The sequence below is a fragment of the Rattus norvegicus genome, chromosome 1, assembly GCF_021556685.1.
Source record: "Rattus norvegicus strain SHRSP/BbbUtx chromosome 1, alternate assembly SHRSP_T2T, whole genome shotgun sequence".
NCBI lineage: Eukaryota > Metazoa > Chordata > Mammalia > Rodentia > Muridae > Rattus > Rattus norvegicus.
The window spans coordinates 69523403-69541329 of record NC_141534.1 but is presented as its reverse complement, the minus strand read 5'-3'; the positions used below and the strand labels follow the sequence as shown (position 1 = coordinate 69541329).

Below are 17927 nucleotides of genomic sequence, written 5' to 3'. Positions count from 1 at the left end.
TTATTTTTGTATTAGTTTTTATTGGTTATTTTGTACATTTACACTTCAACTGTTCTCTCCTTCCCAATTTTCCCCCCATAAACCTTCTACCTCATCCACTATACCTCTTGATTCTATGACGTTGCTCTTCCACCCACCCACCCAACCAACCACTCCTCCCTCACCACACTAGTATTCCCCTACATTGGCGCATCAAGCCTACACAAGACCAATGGCCTCCCCTCCCACTGATGCCTGATAAGTTTATCCTCTGCTACATATGCAGCTGGAGCCTTTATTATAGAGTTCTAACAGTACATGTATCAGTTTCTTTCCATACCAAGAAATTCCACACTTCTCTGTGGACAAGCACTGGGTAGCCTAACAATTCAGGTCTTTCCTAACTCACATGTAAAGAAAGAGGACATAGACACTACCACAGGTAGAGAAATGTGAAAACAAATCTCATGGTCACATTCTTTAGTTTGTGGTGCTATGTCTCTGTCTCTTTGTCTCTTCATATCCCCACCAGCCACTCCCTCACCCCCATATTTTGAAAACTGGTTCCCATGAGCCCAAGCTGTCTTTAAAAACACAAAGTAGACATCTGAACTTCTGATCCTCTTGTCTTTACCACTTGAGTTATGGAATTACAGCCACACACTCTCATCACCTGTTTGTACAAGACATCCTGCAGGTTAGACAGTCCCTCTGCTAATTGATCTATACCCACATTCCACAGTCATATTTTTTTTTTGGTTCTTTTTTTTTTTTTTTCGGAGCTGGGGACCGAACCCAGGGCCTTGCGCTTCCTAGGTAAGCGCTCTACCACTGAGCTAAATCCCCAGCCCAGAGTCATATTTTTTAATGTACTGTGAGAATTGAATTGATTTATGCTCATTATAGATGCAGGAATCCCCAAACTAAAGCGAAACGGGTTAGTTTGCAAAGGTTGTCACTACAAATCACCACACACTGGGTGTCTTAAAGTGTAGCAACTGATTTTGTCACACTTCAGGATGCTGAAAGTCCAAGATCACAATGTTGGTCGCAGGGCTTCTCTTTGGCTTGCAGGTGGCCATCTTCTCCTCTCTGTGGCCTCACATAGACAATTCTGTAAGCTTACACTACCCTGGGTATTTCTTTCCTCTCAAAAAGACAGGACTTATATTGGATTAGAGACCCACCCTTATGGCCTCATTTAGTTTTAATTGGTTCTTTAAATACCCTAAATCTGAATAGTCACATTCCGATGGAATGGGAATTTGGGCTTTAACTTGAGAATGAAGGAGATGCCAGTTTCCGCAAAAGACAAAATTATGTTAAAAGTTGATGAGAGAAGATTCTACAGGGGGCCCTAAAGGGAAAAGTGAACCTATTATGTGCCTTGATTTCAAAAGCAAGGTCTAAAAGGTAGTCAGTGATTGGCATGAGATGTGATGGATACTTCACAGAGAGCCTGTCAGGAGATGCGAATGTTTTTAAGATCTAGATAATATTTACTACATTGGAATTTGTGGTACATACTCTGTATCACTTATCTTGTCTATTCTACTCAATGAAAATTATATTTGTAACTATTATGACTCTGAATTCACTGGTAAAATGACTCAGCCTCATCAACTATGGTCAGTCACATCCAGCCATCACTTCAAGTGATCTTAACCACTGATGCCCTCTCTCCAGTCCCACCAACACCAACAGCCTGCAAGCCAGGACGAGCTTTCTTATTTGTTTTGTTTTGTTTCATTTTTATTTGCATTTTTGACAGAACAACAACAAAAGAATGAAATATGACGTGTGAAGTGATATGAAATCCAACTACTATGTTTTTTTTTGTTTTTTTTTTTTAGATCCAATTGGTAAGATATAATTGCCCACTTAAACATACAAAGCCCAGTACCATCCATCCCTTGAGAACATTAATAGCAACCTGTAAATACACAGAGCAGAATCTTAACATCACCTGCCATGGCTTCTCCCCTCTCTCCGGTTCCCTTCTCCTCCTCTCTCCCCTAGTCTCCTCCTCTTCCTTCAAACTTCTCTCCCGCCCATCCTTCCTTCTCCTCCAGTGACAGGCCTCCTTCTATCCTGTACCTGCCTCACCTGTGGCATCATCCTACATTTCACCCTTTTTGTCTAATTAAAAAAAAAACTTTTCTCTCAAATATAAGCTGAGCACAACTACTATCATTTTGTAATTAAGAGCATAAAATATATCTAACACCCAGTCCAACACTTTATCAGTTAAACAGAACATTTAGTTATCCATTCCAGCTTAAGAAAGGCTTAAAATCTGTACTATATCTTGGCTAGCTTGTATATTTCCTGATAACTATCCAATAAAATATGTATATTTAGAGTTAAACAGCCTGATAGGCTATGAGACTATAATGTCTTCAACCCCATCAGAAATCTGGGAATGACCAAATATCTATACACATAGGAAGCCTAACACGGCTTCCAGAACTGAGAGGTTGTAGAGACAAATCTCCGCTAGCACAGTCCCCTGTTAGCAACATGTGAGCACAAGTCTTCAGCCTTCTGGCCCAAAATCAACTGACAGACTCTAGAAATGCAGATTTTGAGGGGCTGATCACCCTGTCTTGGCAGAGTTTATCAGTCAACTATTCTGCATAATTTGTCCTTTTCTGGACAGTATTAGTCTGCAGATGAAAGAGGCAATTTTGTATAGTGGCTGCCTAGCCACAAAGTATTGCCTCACCTGGAGGTAGAGATGTTCACATTCTTCATTAAATCCACCAAAGGGTAACTGTTAGGAACAGATATGTCTCAACAAAAGATAAATAACTTTAAATCTCAAATTTTGTGAATTTCTGACGTTTTTGAAAACCACCTATCTATATAAGACAATCTGGACTGTTGTCTTTATATCTTAATAATATCTTGAAAGTTCTCTCACAAACTCAGAGCCATGACTTTGCTATTTGAATCTTAACTCACAGGTGTAATCAACTCAGAAGTTTGTAATGACAACAATAGAAGAACTGGCTCTAAACCTTGTAAACTTTTTTGACAAAAAAATTCTATAACAAAACAAAGATACGATTTAAGCTTAGTTACCAAATGAGATTATGACTGTACAATTCAATCTAGCTAATTCCTCCCTGTCAAATTACAACCAATTTTAAATTCCTCATAAAAACAACTTTAGAATAACCATTTTCAGCCCCCCAAAGTCCACAGAATTGGGGTGATGACTCCTCCATAACTTCTTCAAGCTGTACATGAGTGTTGAGATATCCTTGGGGGCAGGGGGTAGGAAGAATGAAGCAAATGCTGTAGCAGGATGTGTCCTGACTGGACCCAGCTGAAAGTCCTTGAGACCAGGATTCCAAGTAGGTCGGCACGCTCTGTAAAATACAACTCTCAAGAAAAAGTTTAGAATCGAGATATCTTTTTGTTTGATTCTCCTGAATAAATTTTTCAGGCGGTCTACCTCTATCAAATCTGATCAGTATGACTCTGGGAGGTTTCCAGAGCCTAACCACACTTTATAAAAACACAAAGACAAAATCTTTCTCCCAAAATACTGTATTCCTTAGTCTGAAACCAGAAAAGCTTGTATCTTGTACTCTCTCCCAGAGTAATAATATAACCATAAAACGCAAAGTCACACCCATCATGAATATTAAGCAAATTTTTTAAAAAGTAAGCTAAACAATGAGCCTGATGGGCTTTTTTACTCTGTGATATCGGGAAATTATCCCAAAGTTCCCGTGGAGCCCACGTTAAGAGAATTCGAGCTTCCTGTTGTGGTATATATCAAAAGTAACCCTCGCTAGCCAGCATCAATGAGCCATATGGCCTTTAGCAGTGTAATTCATAAAACAAACCAAATACCTTTTATCAATTCCAGTATCAATAAGCAACACATCAAACCAGGACTTTATCCCAAAATATCTCAATCTGTTAAGCTCTCTACCCGGAGCCACAGATTTTTCTTTAACCTTAATAACTTCTATAATATATGTCTGCATTCACTCTGCCTGGTGTTACATTTATCACAACTCTCTACTTGGAGTTAGTGACTAATTTTTCCCCTATCTAAGTTCTGAACCATGGATGAAAATCCCCACCTGATTCAGGTAATCTCTTTACTCTCTTCTTTCTAAAAACAAACTCAATCACCTTTTAATAATACCTGTAATTAAGAAGTAGCCTGTCTAACTAGGATTTCAACCCAAACTTCCCGTGGAGCCCACATTAAAAAGAATATGAGTATCCTGAAAGACTTTCTAAACAACTTTCTTTAAAAAGCAGCTTTTAATCTCTGACTCTCTGATCTGACATTACTTATCACACAGCAGGGGACCTACAGCCTGCCAGCCCTGGTGGCTTCCCCTTTCTTTGTTTGAATTTCCCCTCCCCCCCCCCCAGCTTAAGATATCACATGACTTAACATGGCGCCGGCCTCATCTTACTTAGAAAATAAAAACTTTCTCTCAACTCTCAGGATTACTAGTGGATTCTTGACCATCTCCTTGGCACGCCATCTGTTGTTGTAAAAATATAAAAATAAAAAAGTATAGTCTTTTACCCCGCTAGGTCTGCACCAAGGTGCCCAGATATCTGCTAGATATTTTGGTGGAAACACATCCCAGCCGCACTTGCCTACACTCAAACCCCCCCCCCCATAAAAGAACACACAACACAATAATCTTTGATCCAATTGGTAAGATATAATTGCCCACTTAAACATACAAAGCCCAGTACCATCCATCCCTTGAGAACATTAATAACAACCTGTAAATACACAGAGCAGAATCTTAACATCACCTGCCATGGTTTCTCCCCTCTATCCGGCTCCCTTCTCCAACTACTATGTTTTTAAATGATGCACTGTTAGAATGTTTTTCATGTACTCTTGCTATAAATATGAGCCTAGGACCCTGAAGCCTGCCTGGTATTAAATATTAACTTTCTCACCCTTGATATAAAATGCTCAGCCCTGCTTAAATGGCTTATCTTATCACCCAACTAGTGACTTACCCAGGTCCAGCTCTAACTGAGAACCTGCACAATTGCTAGTAGTCCATTATCTGACCATAATGATTAGGTATCTCAAGCAGCGATTACCCCAACTCAGCACAATGCAGTGCCATTTCCTGTGGGTTTGCCTAAATTGTGCAAATGGGACTACACAGAACAGAAGTGCACCCTAAGACTTTCCTTATTTCCTTCACCCTCTAAATTATACCCAAAACACACATGCCTCACTATTTTCACAGATGCTGTGTGGTAATCATGGGCTATTTGGTGTAAAAGAATAAAGCTTCAGTAATAGGGGTGGTGGGGTGTGGAGGAACTGGATTCCCATCAAACCATCTTCAAGAGAAACAATCAGAGTTCAAACAATCTGACACTCTGTTCAGCAGTTACTCTCTACTGATTCTCTTTCTTGTTTTCTCTTGGGATCTGAGTCCTTCACTATGTAAAAATCATAGCACTTACCACTATTTCTGTGAGTTCCTTTTGAGTTTGCATAACTTCACTCCAGTAAGACCTCTGATTTGCCAAGTTGGATGTGACTTATTCATTATTTTTCTTTGTCCTCCATATCCTATCTCAGGTAAATAAACATCGTTTGATATCCCTCCAGGCAAAGTCACACACACACACACAGCATCTCCCTTCCTTGGGAACTTTCTAAAAGGTTTTTGTTATAAATAATCAAAAAGATATGCTGACAGAAGGGTTGAATATTGTGTGATGGATCTTGGAGACTGTGTCTAAGTGTAGAGTAGCTGACCTTTTTTGACTGTTTGAACTATCCACATGTATCTTTCTCTGGGCATGTAGTTCCTCTTCCTCTCCTCTCCATCTCTGCCTTTCATTATCATAGGTTTTCCTTACATGATCTTCCTTGCTTTTTCTTATGATTAGAAGCTTCCTTATCCGATATTCCTTCTGCTCTGATGTGGAGAATGTTGGATCTCTGTATTCTACGAAAAACAAAGCAGAGAAAGGTTTCTAGACTCTCAAGTTTCCAGAAGGATCCAGCCTACTTACCAAATGCTGTTAAGAAAAATGTTATTTAGGTATAATCTTAGGGTCATTGTAAATCACAGCAAAACCTGGTTTCCTGTTCCCTGTTTCCTGGTTACCCAATTTCTGCTGTTTCCCCTCCCACTGTTGTTTTTCTATATTTTCTGCTGAGCCAATTAGAGAAAGACTCATTTTCAGACATAGATCTGCCAGAGGAAGGCCCACAGCTGTTGGGAACTGCAGGTGAGAAAACTTTGACTAGAAATCTGCACAACTTGGTGAGAATGCATTCTGTAGATTGGCAGCACAATAGACTTTGAACTGTGCAATATAGAGATGGGGATATAGCTTAATGGGTAGAATGCTTGCCTAGCACACACAAATCTGAGGTTTATCTCTAGTAGCACATTAACCAGACACGGTGGCACATTCCTGCAATCTCAACATTGGAGACATAGAGGCAAGAGAATCTGAAGAGGAAGGTAATCCCTGGCTATGTATAGTAAATTGAGGTCAGCCTAGACTATATGAGAGCCTGTAGGACAAAAGCTCATCCATGGAAAACCATAAGATAAAAAGGTAAATATGGGCAACACATATCACTCTTTCTGGATGTTTTGCCACTAAAGAGAGCCAAAGGTTTCAAAAGTTGGAAATTAAAGGTTGACATGAAAGTGCATGATAACTTTGATTGAAGATAAAATGTTCTAGTGAATACTGGTGTGTTCATTTGTAGGGAGGAATCAAAGAAAAGTGTTGAGTGTGTACTAGTCAGAAATAGCACTACCGGAAAAAGTAGGTTGTGAAAAATCTATGGGAAAAGTAGGTGCCAGGTCTAAGGCTGTAATAGCTATCACCTGTTTCATAGATATGACGCTAAAGAAGGTGCATCAGGAGAGCGGAGAGCAGTGGCTGTGCAGGTGTTGGGGTGGAATCTATGAGGGCAGTGGTGATCCCTCAAGCAAACAGGTCCCAGATCCTTCATGAATTTGCCACTGTCTTCTCAAGAATTTTTGTTGTTTTCCCTTCTCAAAGTCTAAATTTCTTCTATCACAATGTGGATAATGTTTAATCAAGTTCAAACTTATCAGAGTCTGTCGAAGGGGAGGATATTGTACAGTGATTGAAAGATTTAAATGACTCTGTAAATGCTGTCCTACAACATTCTTATTCATCCCAAACTGCAATCTTGTTCTTCCAATTGTAGCTGGGGCTATATTTTATAATTCTTCTGCTCTTGTATGCTGTACCTGTCATTGTAGAATTTTCTTTGTTCATTTTGTAAACTTCAGACTGAGAGATTGAGTAATTTTAAGAAGTTAAGTCATTGCCTCATAGATTCTTAAGAACGAACAGTCCTCAGCACAGTTTGGTGATTGGTGGTTGGTGGAATGTGGAGAAAGAGGAGACAAACAATTTCCAAACTGTAAACCATTCAAGTTCAATAGTAATGTGATCTACACAGATGATTTTAGGCTGTCCTGTGGGTGCTTTAAAGAAAAAGGGAAAAGGCAGGGAAGGGTTGTAGCACAGAAGGAAGAGTATGTGTCTAACTCATAAGCTCTGAAGTCAGTCATCTTGTAAATTGAGGATTGTTGATACCTGCATCCCAGAATCGTGGAGTGAAGGAAGAAGGACAAGAAGCCTACGCCTATCCTTGACAAAATTAAGATTCATAAAACCATGTCTCAAAAGACAAAAAAAAAGAGGATGAGGAAATAGAAGGAAAATGAGAGATATCTGCTTTTGATAGCACACATATGTAATTGTACTACTTGAGAAGCACAAGTAGGAGGACTGTTATAAGTTCAAAGCCATCCTGACATACATAGAAAGTTGTATGCCAACCAGGGCTACATAGGAAGAACTTACTTAAGACAGGAGGAGGGGAGGAGGAGAAAATGGGGGAGAGAGAGCAAGGAAGGAATTGGAAAGAGATTAACTTTAATCCAATATTTGTTTAACATTTCCATAACATTATCTAACCAAACTTTCATATCAGTATGTTGTCAAGGACTGTAAACTTTATTAATGAGATATTGCAAGTTGATTCCTCCATAGAATTTTAAATTTGATGATCATTGTTGCTCTTTCACATCTCAAATTGAAGTCAATATTATGTGAGTCAACCCATCTGCAAAAGCAGTATGACACAACAGGGCCAGAAATTGACCATTGCTGAAATTTCAGACTGAGAAATTAAGTAATTTTAAGAAGTTAATTTTTTCCTGAGAGACACAGCCAGAATATGGCAAATACATAGGCGAATGCCATCATTAAACCACTGAACTGAGAACGGGACCCCCATTGAAGGAATCAGAGAAAGGACTGGAAGAGCTTGAAGGGGCTTGAGACCCCGTATGTACAACAATGCCAGCCAACCAGAGCTTCCAGGGACTAAGCCACTACCCAAAGACTATACATGGACTGACCCTGGGCTCCAACCTCATAGGTAGCAATGAATAGCCTAGTAAGAGCACCAGTGGAAGGGGAAGCCCTTGGTCCTGCCAAGACTGAACCCCCAGTGAACGGGATTGTGGGAGGGAGGGCAGAAATGGGGGGACGATGGGGAGGGGAACACCCATAGAGAGGAGGAAGGGGAGAAGTTAGGGGGATGTTGGCCCGGAAACTGGGAAAGGGAATAACAATCGAAATGTAAATAAGAAATACCCAAGTTAATAAAGATGAAAAAAAAGAAGTTAATCTTTTATTGGATATTTTATGTATTTACATTTCAAATGTTATCCCCTTTCCTGGATCCCCCTTCTCCCATATTTCCTCTCCCTTCTTCTATGAGGATGCTTCCCCTCCCATCCACATATTTCCACCTCAATACCCTGGCATTCCCTACACTCTGGAAATGAACCTTCACAGGACCAAGGGCTTTCCTCCTATCGATGCAAGACAATGCCATCCTCTGCTACATATGCAACTGGAGCTTTGGTTTTCCCCCCCTCCCCATGTGTACTCTTTGGTTGATGGTTTAGTCACTGGGAGCCCTAGGGGGTCTTGTTGTCCTTCCTATGGGGTTGCAAACCCCTTCAGCTCCTTCAGTCCTTTCTCTAACTCCTGCATTGGGGTCTCCATGCTCAGTCTGATGGTTAGCTGTAAGCATCTTTATCTGTATCAGTAAGGCTCTGGCAGAGCCTCTCAGGAGACATCCATATCAGGCTCCTGTCAGCAAGCACTTCTTGGCATCAGCAGTAGTGACTGGGTTTGGTGGCTGTATATTTTATGGATCCCCATGTGGGGCAGCCTCTCTATGGCCTTTTCTTCAGTCTCTGCTCTACTTTTTGTTCCTGTATTTTCTCCCATGAGTATTTTGTTCCCCCTTCTAAGAACTGAGGCACTTTGGTCTTCTTTCTTTTTAATTTTCCTATGGTCTGTGAATTGTTTCATGGTTATTCTGAGCTTTGGAGCTGCTTACCATGTGTGTTCTTTTATGACTAGATTACCTCACTCAGGATAATATGTGCCAGGTTTCTTTTCTCATTTCCAGTGTCATGATAAAAAAAAAAGTAAGTCCTCTGGCAGAAGAGATGTCTTAGTCAATAAATTCTTTGGTGTATAATGAGGACCTGTATTCACATCACCAATACCCATATCAAAGCTAGGTGTAGTAGTGTGGGTCCTCACCTCAGCATTGGGACTGGCATGTGGCGGCAAAAAGGAGATAGGCAGATATCTAGAACTCATGGATCAACCAATAAGTTTAGTAAAATACTTTGTCTCAAAAACATAAGGTGAAGAGTAATTAAGAAGTCACATGACATTGACCTCTGACATGAATGTTCACAAATACACATACATGAAAAAAACTCTGATTATTCAGTGCTACTTGTAAATCATTAATTCATGCCCTCTCCTGTTAACTGATTTTACTCCCTCTGCTCCATTTAAGGAAGTCTGCAGTCAATATTAGGGGAAGCCATTTTTACATAAATAATATTTTACATACATAATCCTGTGAAATCTCCTACCCACAACATGTTGGAATCTTCCTTTCTCTCTTGCCCTGTCTTACCTTAAAGCATATTGAAGAGATCTCACAGGTAAAGAGAATATTATGTCTTTCCACCAAGAAAATCTCAAGAAGAGGCTGGAGAGACACTTCTTAGAAAGATGTTAAGAGTGATTGCTGCTGTCAAATAGGTTCTGCATCCAGTTGTCAACATATAAGTCAGGCATGTCACATCTCGGGCGTTCTTGGACCTCTGCACTCATGCACATATATGCATAATTAATTTTAAAAGCTAATTTCAATTAGTTGTCCAATACCAAATGATCTGCCTTGAAAATATACATACAAATCACATTATATGGACTAAGTAAGTTGAATTTAGGACTCTCTCTGTATCTCTCTCTCTCTCTCTCTCTCTCTCTCTCTCTCTCGTGTGTGTGTGTGTGTGTGTGTGTGTGTGTGTGTGTGTGTGTGAACAGCAATTAATGAAAAAATGAGGCTATACCCATGAAAGAGAGCAGAGAGGGAGTGGGAGAGCATATGAGATGGATGGTTTGGAAGGAATAAAGGAAAGGGGCAATGGTGAAATTATATCAAATTTAAAAGAGACAATGTAAAGGAGACAAATTCCGAGATATTCCCTGAAGCCATTACTCATGTAAATGTTCCCTCTTAGCAGAGGAAAGGAGCCTCTGTCGAAGCCCTAGTAAGAAAGAAGGTAGGTGTGTAATGAAATATTCATGCAGAGTGATAGCTGATCATTATCTCTCTGGGTCAATAATGCTGTCTTCAATCAGTTTCCTCATATCCACACACCATTTTATTTAAGCTGTGCTAAAACAAATGTAATAAAAATTAACCTGCTGCTTTTTTCTTACTGTTGTTTTTGTGGCTTGCCCAAAGAGGTGATCAACTTTATTTTTTGAGAAAAGATTCTCACTGGACTTGGAGTTCACCAGTTTAGTTTGATTGGTTGCCCTGAGGAGTCTCCCATTTCTGCTCCTCTAGTACTCAGATTTTAGACAGGCACATGTAATGTTACCACTCTCTCTACACAGTTGGACATCAAAACTTATGTTCTCATGATTTTGTAGCAATTACTTTACTGACTGAGCAATCTTCTCAGCCCCTTATTGTACAGAGACATGATCTATCTATGCATTCCAGTCTGTACTTAAACTTACTAGGCAGCCCATGCCAGCCACAGAGTAAAATCTTTCTTCCTTGTCTTCCAAGACTTGCAATGACAAGGGTACACCACCACCACACCCAGATTAAATTTTACCACTTTAAAATTAAGTGTCATTAAGTGTATTTAAAATGTTTTTCAACCATATCCCTATCTAATTCTAGATGTATTTCATCATTCAAAAGAAAACAAATCCCATACCCTTTGAGTGATAATTCTTTGCTCCCCCCTCCCTCAGGCCCCTGAATCCACTAACATGCTACTTCTTGTAAACTTAACTATTCTGGTTACTTGTTATAAGTTGAATAATGCATCGTATAACATTTTATGTCTAGATTCCTTTTTGTATACCGTTAAAGTATATCTGTCATCCTATATATACATTTTTCATTGCTTTGTTTAGCCTTTTGAGAGAGGTCCATTGTATATCCTTCATAATTCAGGCCTCAAATTTGCCATGATCCTGCCTTCACATCCCAAGCACTATGATTACAGGTACATGCTACCACAATCAATGTGTTTCATTCCTTTTTATGTCTAAAAGCTATACATCAATTGGAAATATCACACTTCATACATCCAATATATTTATTTAATTTTTCTCACCTAGACACATGCTAGAGTTATCTGAGAAGAGGGAATTTAAACTGTGAAACTGCCTCCATGACATTGGTTTATAGACAAGTCTGTGAAGCATTTTCTTGATTAGTGATTGATATAGGAGGACTCAACTCATTGTGTGTGGTGCCACCCTTGGGCTGATAGTCCTAATTTGTATAAGAAAGCATGCTGAGCCATCATGGAAATCAGGCCAAAGAAGAGCATTACTCCATGGCCACTCTTCAGTTCTTCGCTCCAGGTTCCTGACTTGATTACCCTTCCCAATAGATTATAAAGTGTACACTGAAATAAACCCTTTTCTTCTCAAATTCTTGAAAAAAAGCTAAGACAGGTTGTTTTTATATTCTAGCTATAATGAGAAATGTTACAATAAAATTTGTGCACAACTCTTGTTTGAACACAAGTTTTTTGACAATAACTTCTATTTTTGCTTTGACAGTTACATACATAATCATCCTTATGACATCTCCCAGCACATTCTCCTCCACCACGATGTCTTCTCCTCCTGCTTTTAACAGTCAAATTAGGACTATCTGCTGGAATATTGACTCATCCTGTGGGCTTGATCTTGTATTGAAGTGGTGAACATAAATCTTACTTATGTACAGCTTGCCCAGTTTTGTTGTGTTTTTCTCTTGCAAGTTAAGGATTTACATTAGCCAACTAATTTTATTGTGAGCAGAGTGCATATTGGCAATTGTGGAAGCATAGGCACACCTTCCCCCATCTGGTAAAAGGTAACAATATGCATAAGCATGGCAAGAAGTGGTGAGTTTTTTCTAGCTTGAGTGTGAAAGACTTGCAAAGGAAGTAGACTGGGTATACTAATAAAGGAAAGGAAAACTACTTGGAGGCAGCATTGAAGAGATGGTTCAGTTTTTATAATGCTTACATCCAAGTGTGAGGGTTGAGGTTTGTATCCGCAGAAAACTGTGACCATTGGACAGAGAGGTTCACCTATAATTACAGCCACAGGAGTTAGAAAAATCCAATTCTTGAAGCAATCTACCTATCAAGGTTAGTTACAGCAATGAGCTCTGAATTTGGTTCAGAGACCCTGTCTAAGTGAGTTAGGTGGAGTTGCAGTAGAAGGTGATGCCTAACATCAATCTCAGGGCTCCACATACATGTGTACATATGTACATACACAAACATACCCATACATACATACACTCATGCATATGTAGAAAACACCCACACATGAAAAATTAAAACATAAAGCCAGGCATAATCCCAACACAAAAGAGGAAAAGGCAGGCAGATTTCTAAGAGTTTGCAGCCACCTTTGTCTACAGAGAAAGTCCTAGGCTAGCAAGGACCTTGTGTCATGGAGAAAAAAAAAGGTAAGACCAATAAATAAACACCCTGCTTTCTTAATGTTCTAGGAGTCTACAAGATGGACACCAACATGTCTGCAGTGAACTTCATGAATATGTCTGGGAGTACTCGATCAGTATCTGCTGGCTACATTGTTCTGGATATCTTCTCATATTTGATCTTTGCACTCACCTTTGTGCTTGGAGTCTTGGGCAACGGGCTCGTGATCTGGGTGGCCGGTTTCCGCATGAAACGCACTGTCACCACCATCTCTTACTTGAACTTGGCCATTGCTGACTTTTGCTTCACCTCCACTTTGCCATTTTACATCGTCAGCCTGGTCATGGGAGGAATATGGCCATTTGGTTGGTTCATGTGCAAGTTCATATATACTGTAATAGACATAAACCTATTTGGAAGTGTCTTTCTGATTGCCCTCATAGCATTGGATCGCTGTGTTTGTGTCCTGCATCCAGTCTGGGCTCAGAACCACCGCACCGTGACCCTGGCCAAGAAGGTAATCATTGTACCCTGGATTTGTGCATTTCTCCTTACTTTGCCAGTTATCATTCGTGTGACCACAGTCCCTAATCGACTTGGACCAGGGAAAACAGCCTGTGCTTTAGACTTCTCACCCTGGACCAAAGATCGTGCAGAAAAGGATAAAGTAGCTATCACCATGTATACTGTCAGAGGAATAATCAGGTTCATCCTTGGGTTCAGCACTCCCATGTCCATTGTAGCTATTTGTTATGGGTTAATAGCCACTAAAATCCACAGGCAAGGTCTTATCAAATCCAGCCGTCCCTTGCGAGTTCTCTCTTTTGTTGTGGCTGCCTTTTTCCTCTGCTGGTGCCCATTTCAAGTAGTGGGCCTCATACGCACAATCCAAATCCGTGAACACTTGAGGAACATACCTCAAAGCACTCTAACTGCTATGAAAATCACAAGCTCTTTGGCTTTCTTCAATAGCTGCCTCAACCCAATCCTTTATGTCTTCATGGGCCAGGACTTCAGACAAAGACTAATCCACTCCCTACCTGCCAGTCTAGAGAGGGCCCTGAGTGAGGACTCAGCTCAAACCAGTGACACAGGCACCAACTTGGGAGCCAACTCTATTCCTGAAAACCCAGCAAATGCAATGTAAAAACAGGGCTTTAGCTTCCAGATTCACATGCTTTGAGTTCCACTGTGCTATAGTCACTCCTTGTTGACTTTCAGGCTACAGGCTCATTAGGAAAACTTGAAATGACCTTTTAGACTTTTGTACCTCAACCCAAGGTGGCCAATAAAGAAAAAACCATATAGACTGAAATAATTACAAATGACAATACTATAGTGTCATTACCAGTATGGTCCATTTCTAGTCCACTCTTAAGTTGTAAACTCGAAAATTCTAGTGAGTGTCCTTTTGCAGGAAATAGGTATATGCTCCCTTTAGAAAAGGGAGCCAACCCTTAGATTCTACCTCACACCAGTCAGAATGGCTAAGATCAAAAATTCTGGTGACAGCAAATGCTGATGAGGATGTGAAGAAAGAGGAACACTTCTCCATTGTTGGTGGGATTTCAATCTGGTACAACCAGTGTGGAAATCAGTCTCAAACAGTTCCACAGAAAATTAAACATTGTATTACCTGAGGACCCAGCTATACCACTTCTTGGCATATACCCAAAAGATGCTACAACATATGACAAGGATACACGCTCCACTATGTTCATACCAGCCTTATTTGTAATAGCCAGAAGCTGGAAACAACTCAGATGTCCCTCAACAGAGGAATGGAAACAGAAAATGTGGTACATCTACACAATGGAATACTACTTGGCTACTAAAAACAATGACTTCATGAAATTCTTAGGCAAATAGATGGAACTAGAAAATATCATCTTGAGTGAGGCAACCCAATCAAAAAATATACATGTTATGCACTCACTGATAAGTGGATATTAGCCCAAAAACTCGGAATACCCAAGATACAATTCAGACCATAAGAAGCTCACGAAGAAGGAAGACCACAGTGTGGATGCTTCAGTCCTTCTTAGAAGGGGGGACAAAATATTCATGGGAGGAATTACAGGGACAAAGAGAAGAGTTAAGCAGAGACTGAAGGAAAGGCCATCCAGGGATTGTGCCACCTGGGAATCCAACCCATGTACAGCCATCAAACCCAGTCACTATTGCTGATGCCAAGAAGTGCTTTCTGACAGGAGACTGATGTGGATGTCTCCTGAACCTGATGTGGATGTCTCTGCCAGAGCCTTACTGATACAGATGAGGATGCTTACAGCTAACCATCAGACTGAACATGGGGACCCCAATGAAGTAGTTAGAGAAAGAACTGAAGGAGCTGAAGGGGTTTGCATCCCCATAGGAAGAAAAACAATATCAACCAACCAGACCCCCTAGGGCTCCCAGCGGCTAAACCACCAACCGAAGAGTATACATGGAGGGACCCATGGCTCCAGTTGTATATATTGCATTGTCTTGCATCGATAGGAGGAAAGCCCTTGGTCCTGTGAAGGCTCATTTACCCAGTGTAGGGAAACGCCAGGGTGGGGAGATGGGAGTGGGTGGGTAGGAGGGAAAGCCTCCTCTTAGCACTAGGAGAAGGGAGTATGACAGAAGGGGGTGAACTGGGAAAGGGAATGACATTTGAAATATAAATACATAAAATATCCAATAAAAATGCAAAAAAAAAAAGAAAAAGAAACTGAAGCCAAATGGGGAAAGACTTCTGTCCCTTGAGCTCTTTTATTGCAACGACCCAATCTCTTTTATTGTAATATTTGGTCTATCTGTTGCCACCATGAGACAAGTGTTTTCACTTGTGGCTCTCAGTGTAGCCACACCTAAATTAGTATAGTTTATATTGTATCTGGCATTTGACGTACATGTTCTAAAGGGAATGAATCCAGAATAGAACTCCTGTTCCCATTCTCAATGGCAGTAAATAAGTATCATACCCCAACACACACACACACACACACACACACACACACACACACACACACACACATTTGATGGCATTTGGGTTCTTTGGTCTTGGTCATTCTAACTACAGTAAAATGAAATCTCAAAGTACTTTTAATTTACAGTTTCCTGCTGGCTAAGGATTTTGAATATCCATCAAATGTATTTCAGCCATTAATAATTCATTTTTTGAAAAACCTCTGTTCATTTTCTTGGCTGTTTTTGATTGTGTATTGTTGTTGTTGTTGTTGTTGTTGTTGTTGTTGTTGTTGTTATTTAGGGCTTTTTGTACATTTTAGATAATATCCCTCTGTCAGATGCGCCAAGGACCATCCTTGTCTTGGAAAGGGGTTCTGAGAGAAGGGATGTCTGGGAGCTACAAAACGAATGACTTGAAATCAAATCATGGAGCCAAGTGGACATTGTGTTCTGATTGATACAGCATTTCCAGTCTGCTTCTCACTATGTTCTGCTTTCCCTCTGGAGATCTCTCTGTCTATATTCTGCATGCTCGCTATTCTAAGAGATCTCTCTGTCCGTGTCCTCTGTGTGTGTGTGTGTGTGTGTGTGTGTGTGTTCACATGTGTATGTGTGTGCATACAAGCAGCTCTCTCTTTTTATCCTAAAAAATTCTGTAGATAGCTCATCTCCTGCAGAGCAAAGGTAGTCTTTTACTTTACATATCGATCCAGTTATTTACTCCAGGTTTTCCTTTATGAATCAGCATCCCATGACCCTCTGATTCTTAGGAGACAGTATATATTTTTTTCTTAACATTGCAAAAGAATTCAGAGATCTGTCTCCCTTTGTTAATCCTAGGTGATAAACCAGTTGGATGGAACTCTGCCCTGAAATTACCATTTCTACCACATTTGGCCTGGTTTTGCTGTGTCCCAGGCTGACCTTGAATATAGGAATCTACCTGCCTGTTATCTTTCTGACAAGCTAGCTCATTAATGCAGCTGCCTTTATTAGTTTAGATTCATAAAGCCCCTCATACTTCATACTGCATCCTCATATTTTGTAGTTAAGAAAGTATATATTTTTGAACTCATATACTTAGAGCTCTTTCCCATAGCCTCAATGGCTGTCTTGAAGTACCCAGTGTTTACTATTTTACTGAGACATACCCATACCCTCAACTCCTGGACTGGAGCTATTTCTCATTATCACAGAGTCATTATCATGAATAGGGAGGACATTCCTCAAAAAATGTGAAATATATACATTATTATATAAATAAGCCATAACCCACAGCAGCCATTGACACTCGTGGAGGCCCACATTGGGGCCCTGTCTCAGGGGCAGGAATCATGGCACTCTATTTCCACCAGGGCCACACCTGGCTAAAGTCCTATTTGAAAACATCCTTTCTGTGCTCGCTTCGGCAGCACATATACTAAAATTGGAATGATACAGAGGAGATTAGCATGGCCCCTGCGCAAGGATGACACGCAAATTCATGAAGCGTTCCATATTTTCTTCATAGCAGCCTTATTTATAATAGACAGAAGCTGGAAAGAACTCAGATGTCCTTCAACAGAGGAATGGATACAGAAAATGTGGTACATCTACACAACGGAATATTACTCAGCTATCAAAAACAATGACTTTATGAAATTCATAGGCAAATGGATGGAACTGGAAAACATCATCCTGAGTGAGGTAACCCAATCACAGAAAAACCCACATGGTATGCACTCATTGATAAGTGGCTATTAGCCCAAATGCTTGAATTACCCTAGATGTACAGAAGACATGAAACTCAAGAAAGATGACCAAAATGCAAATGCTTCACTACTTCTTTAAAAGGGGAACAAGAATACCCTTGGGAGGGAATAGGGAGGCAGTTTAGAACAGAGGCAGAAGGAACATCCA

General features: G+C 40.3%; 1 protein-coding gene and 1 non-coding gene across 2 annotated transcripts; both read left to right on the top strand.

Moving 5' to 3' along the window:
* Window positions 1-6187: 6187 nt before the first annotated feature.
* Fpr1 (formyl peptide receptor 1) lies at window positions 6188-14376 on the top strand. Its single transcript, NM_001106216.2, is given in 2 exon segments — window positions 6188-6231; window positions 13145-14376. A coding segment is annotated over 1 exon segment (1068 nt). The 5' UTR covers window positions 6188-6231; window positions 13145-13155; the 3' UTR covers window positions 14224-14376.
* Window positions 14377-17424: 3048 nt separating this feature from the next.
* On the top strand, window positions 17425-17531 carry LOC120100140 (U6 spliceosomal RNA). Its single transcript, XR_015656301.1, has one exon. It is a non-coding gene; the product is annotated as a U6 spliceosomal RNA (small nuclear RNA).
* The last annotated feature ends 396 nt before the right edge of the window (window positions 17532-17927 follow it).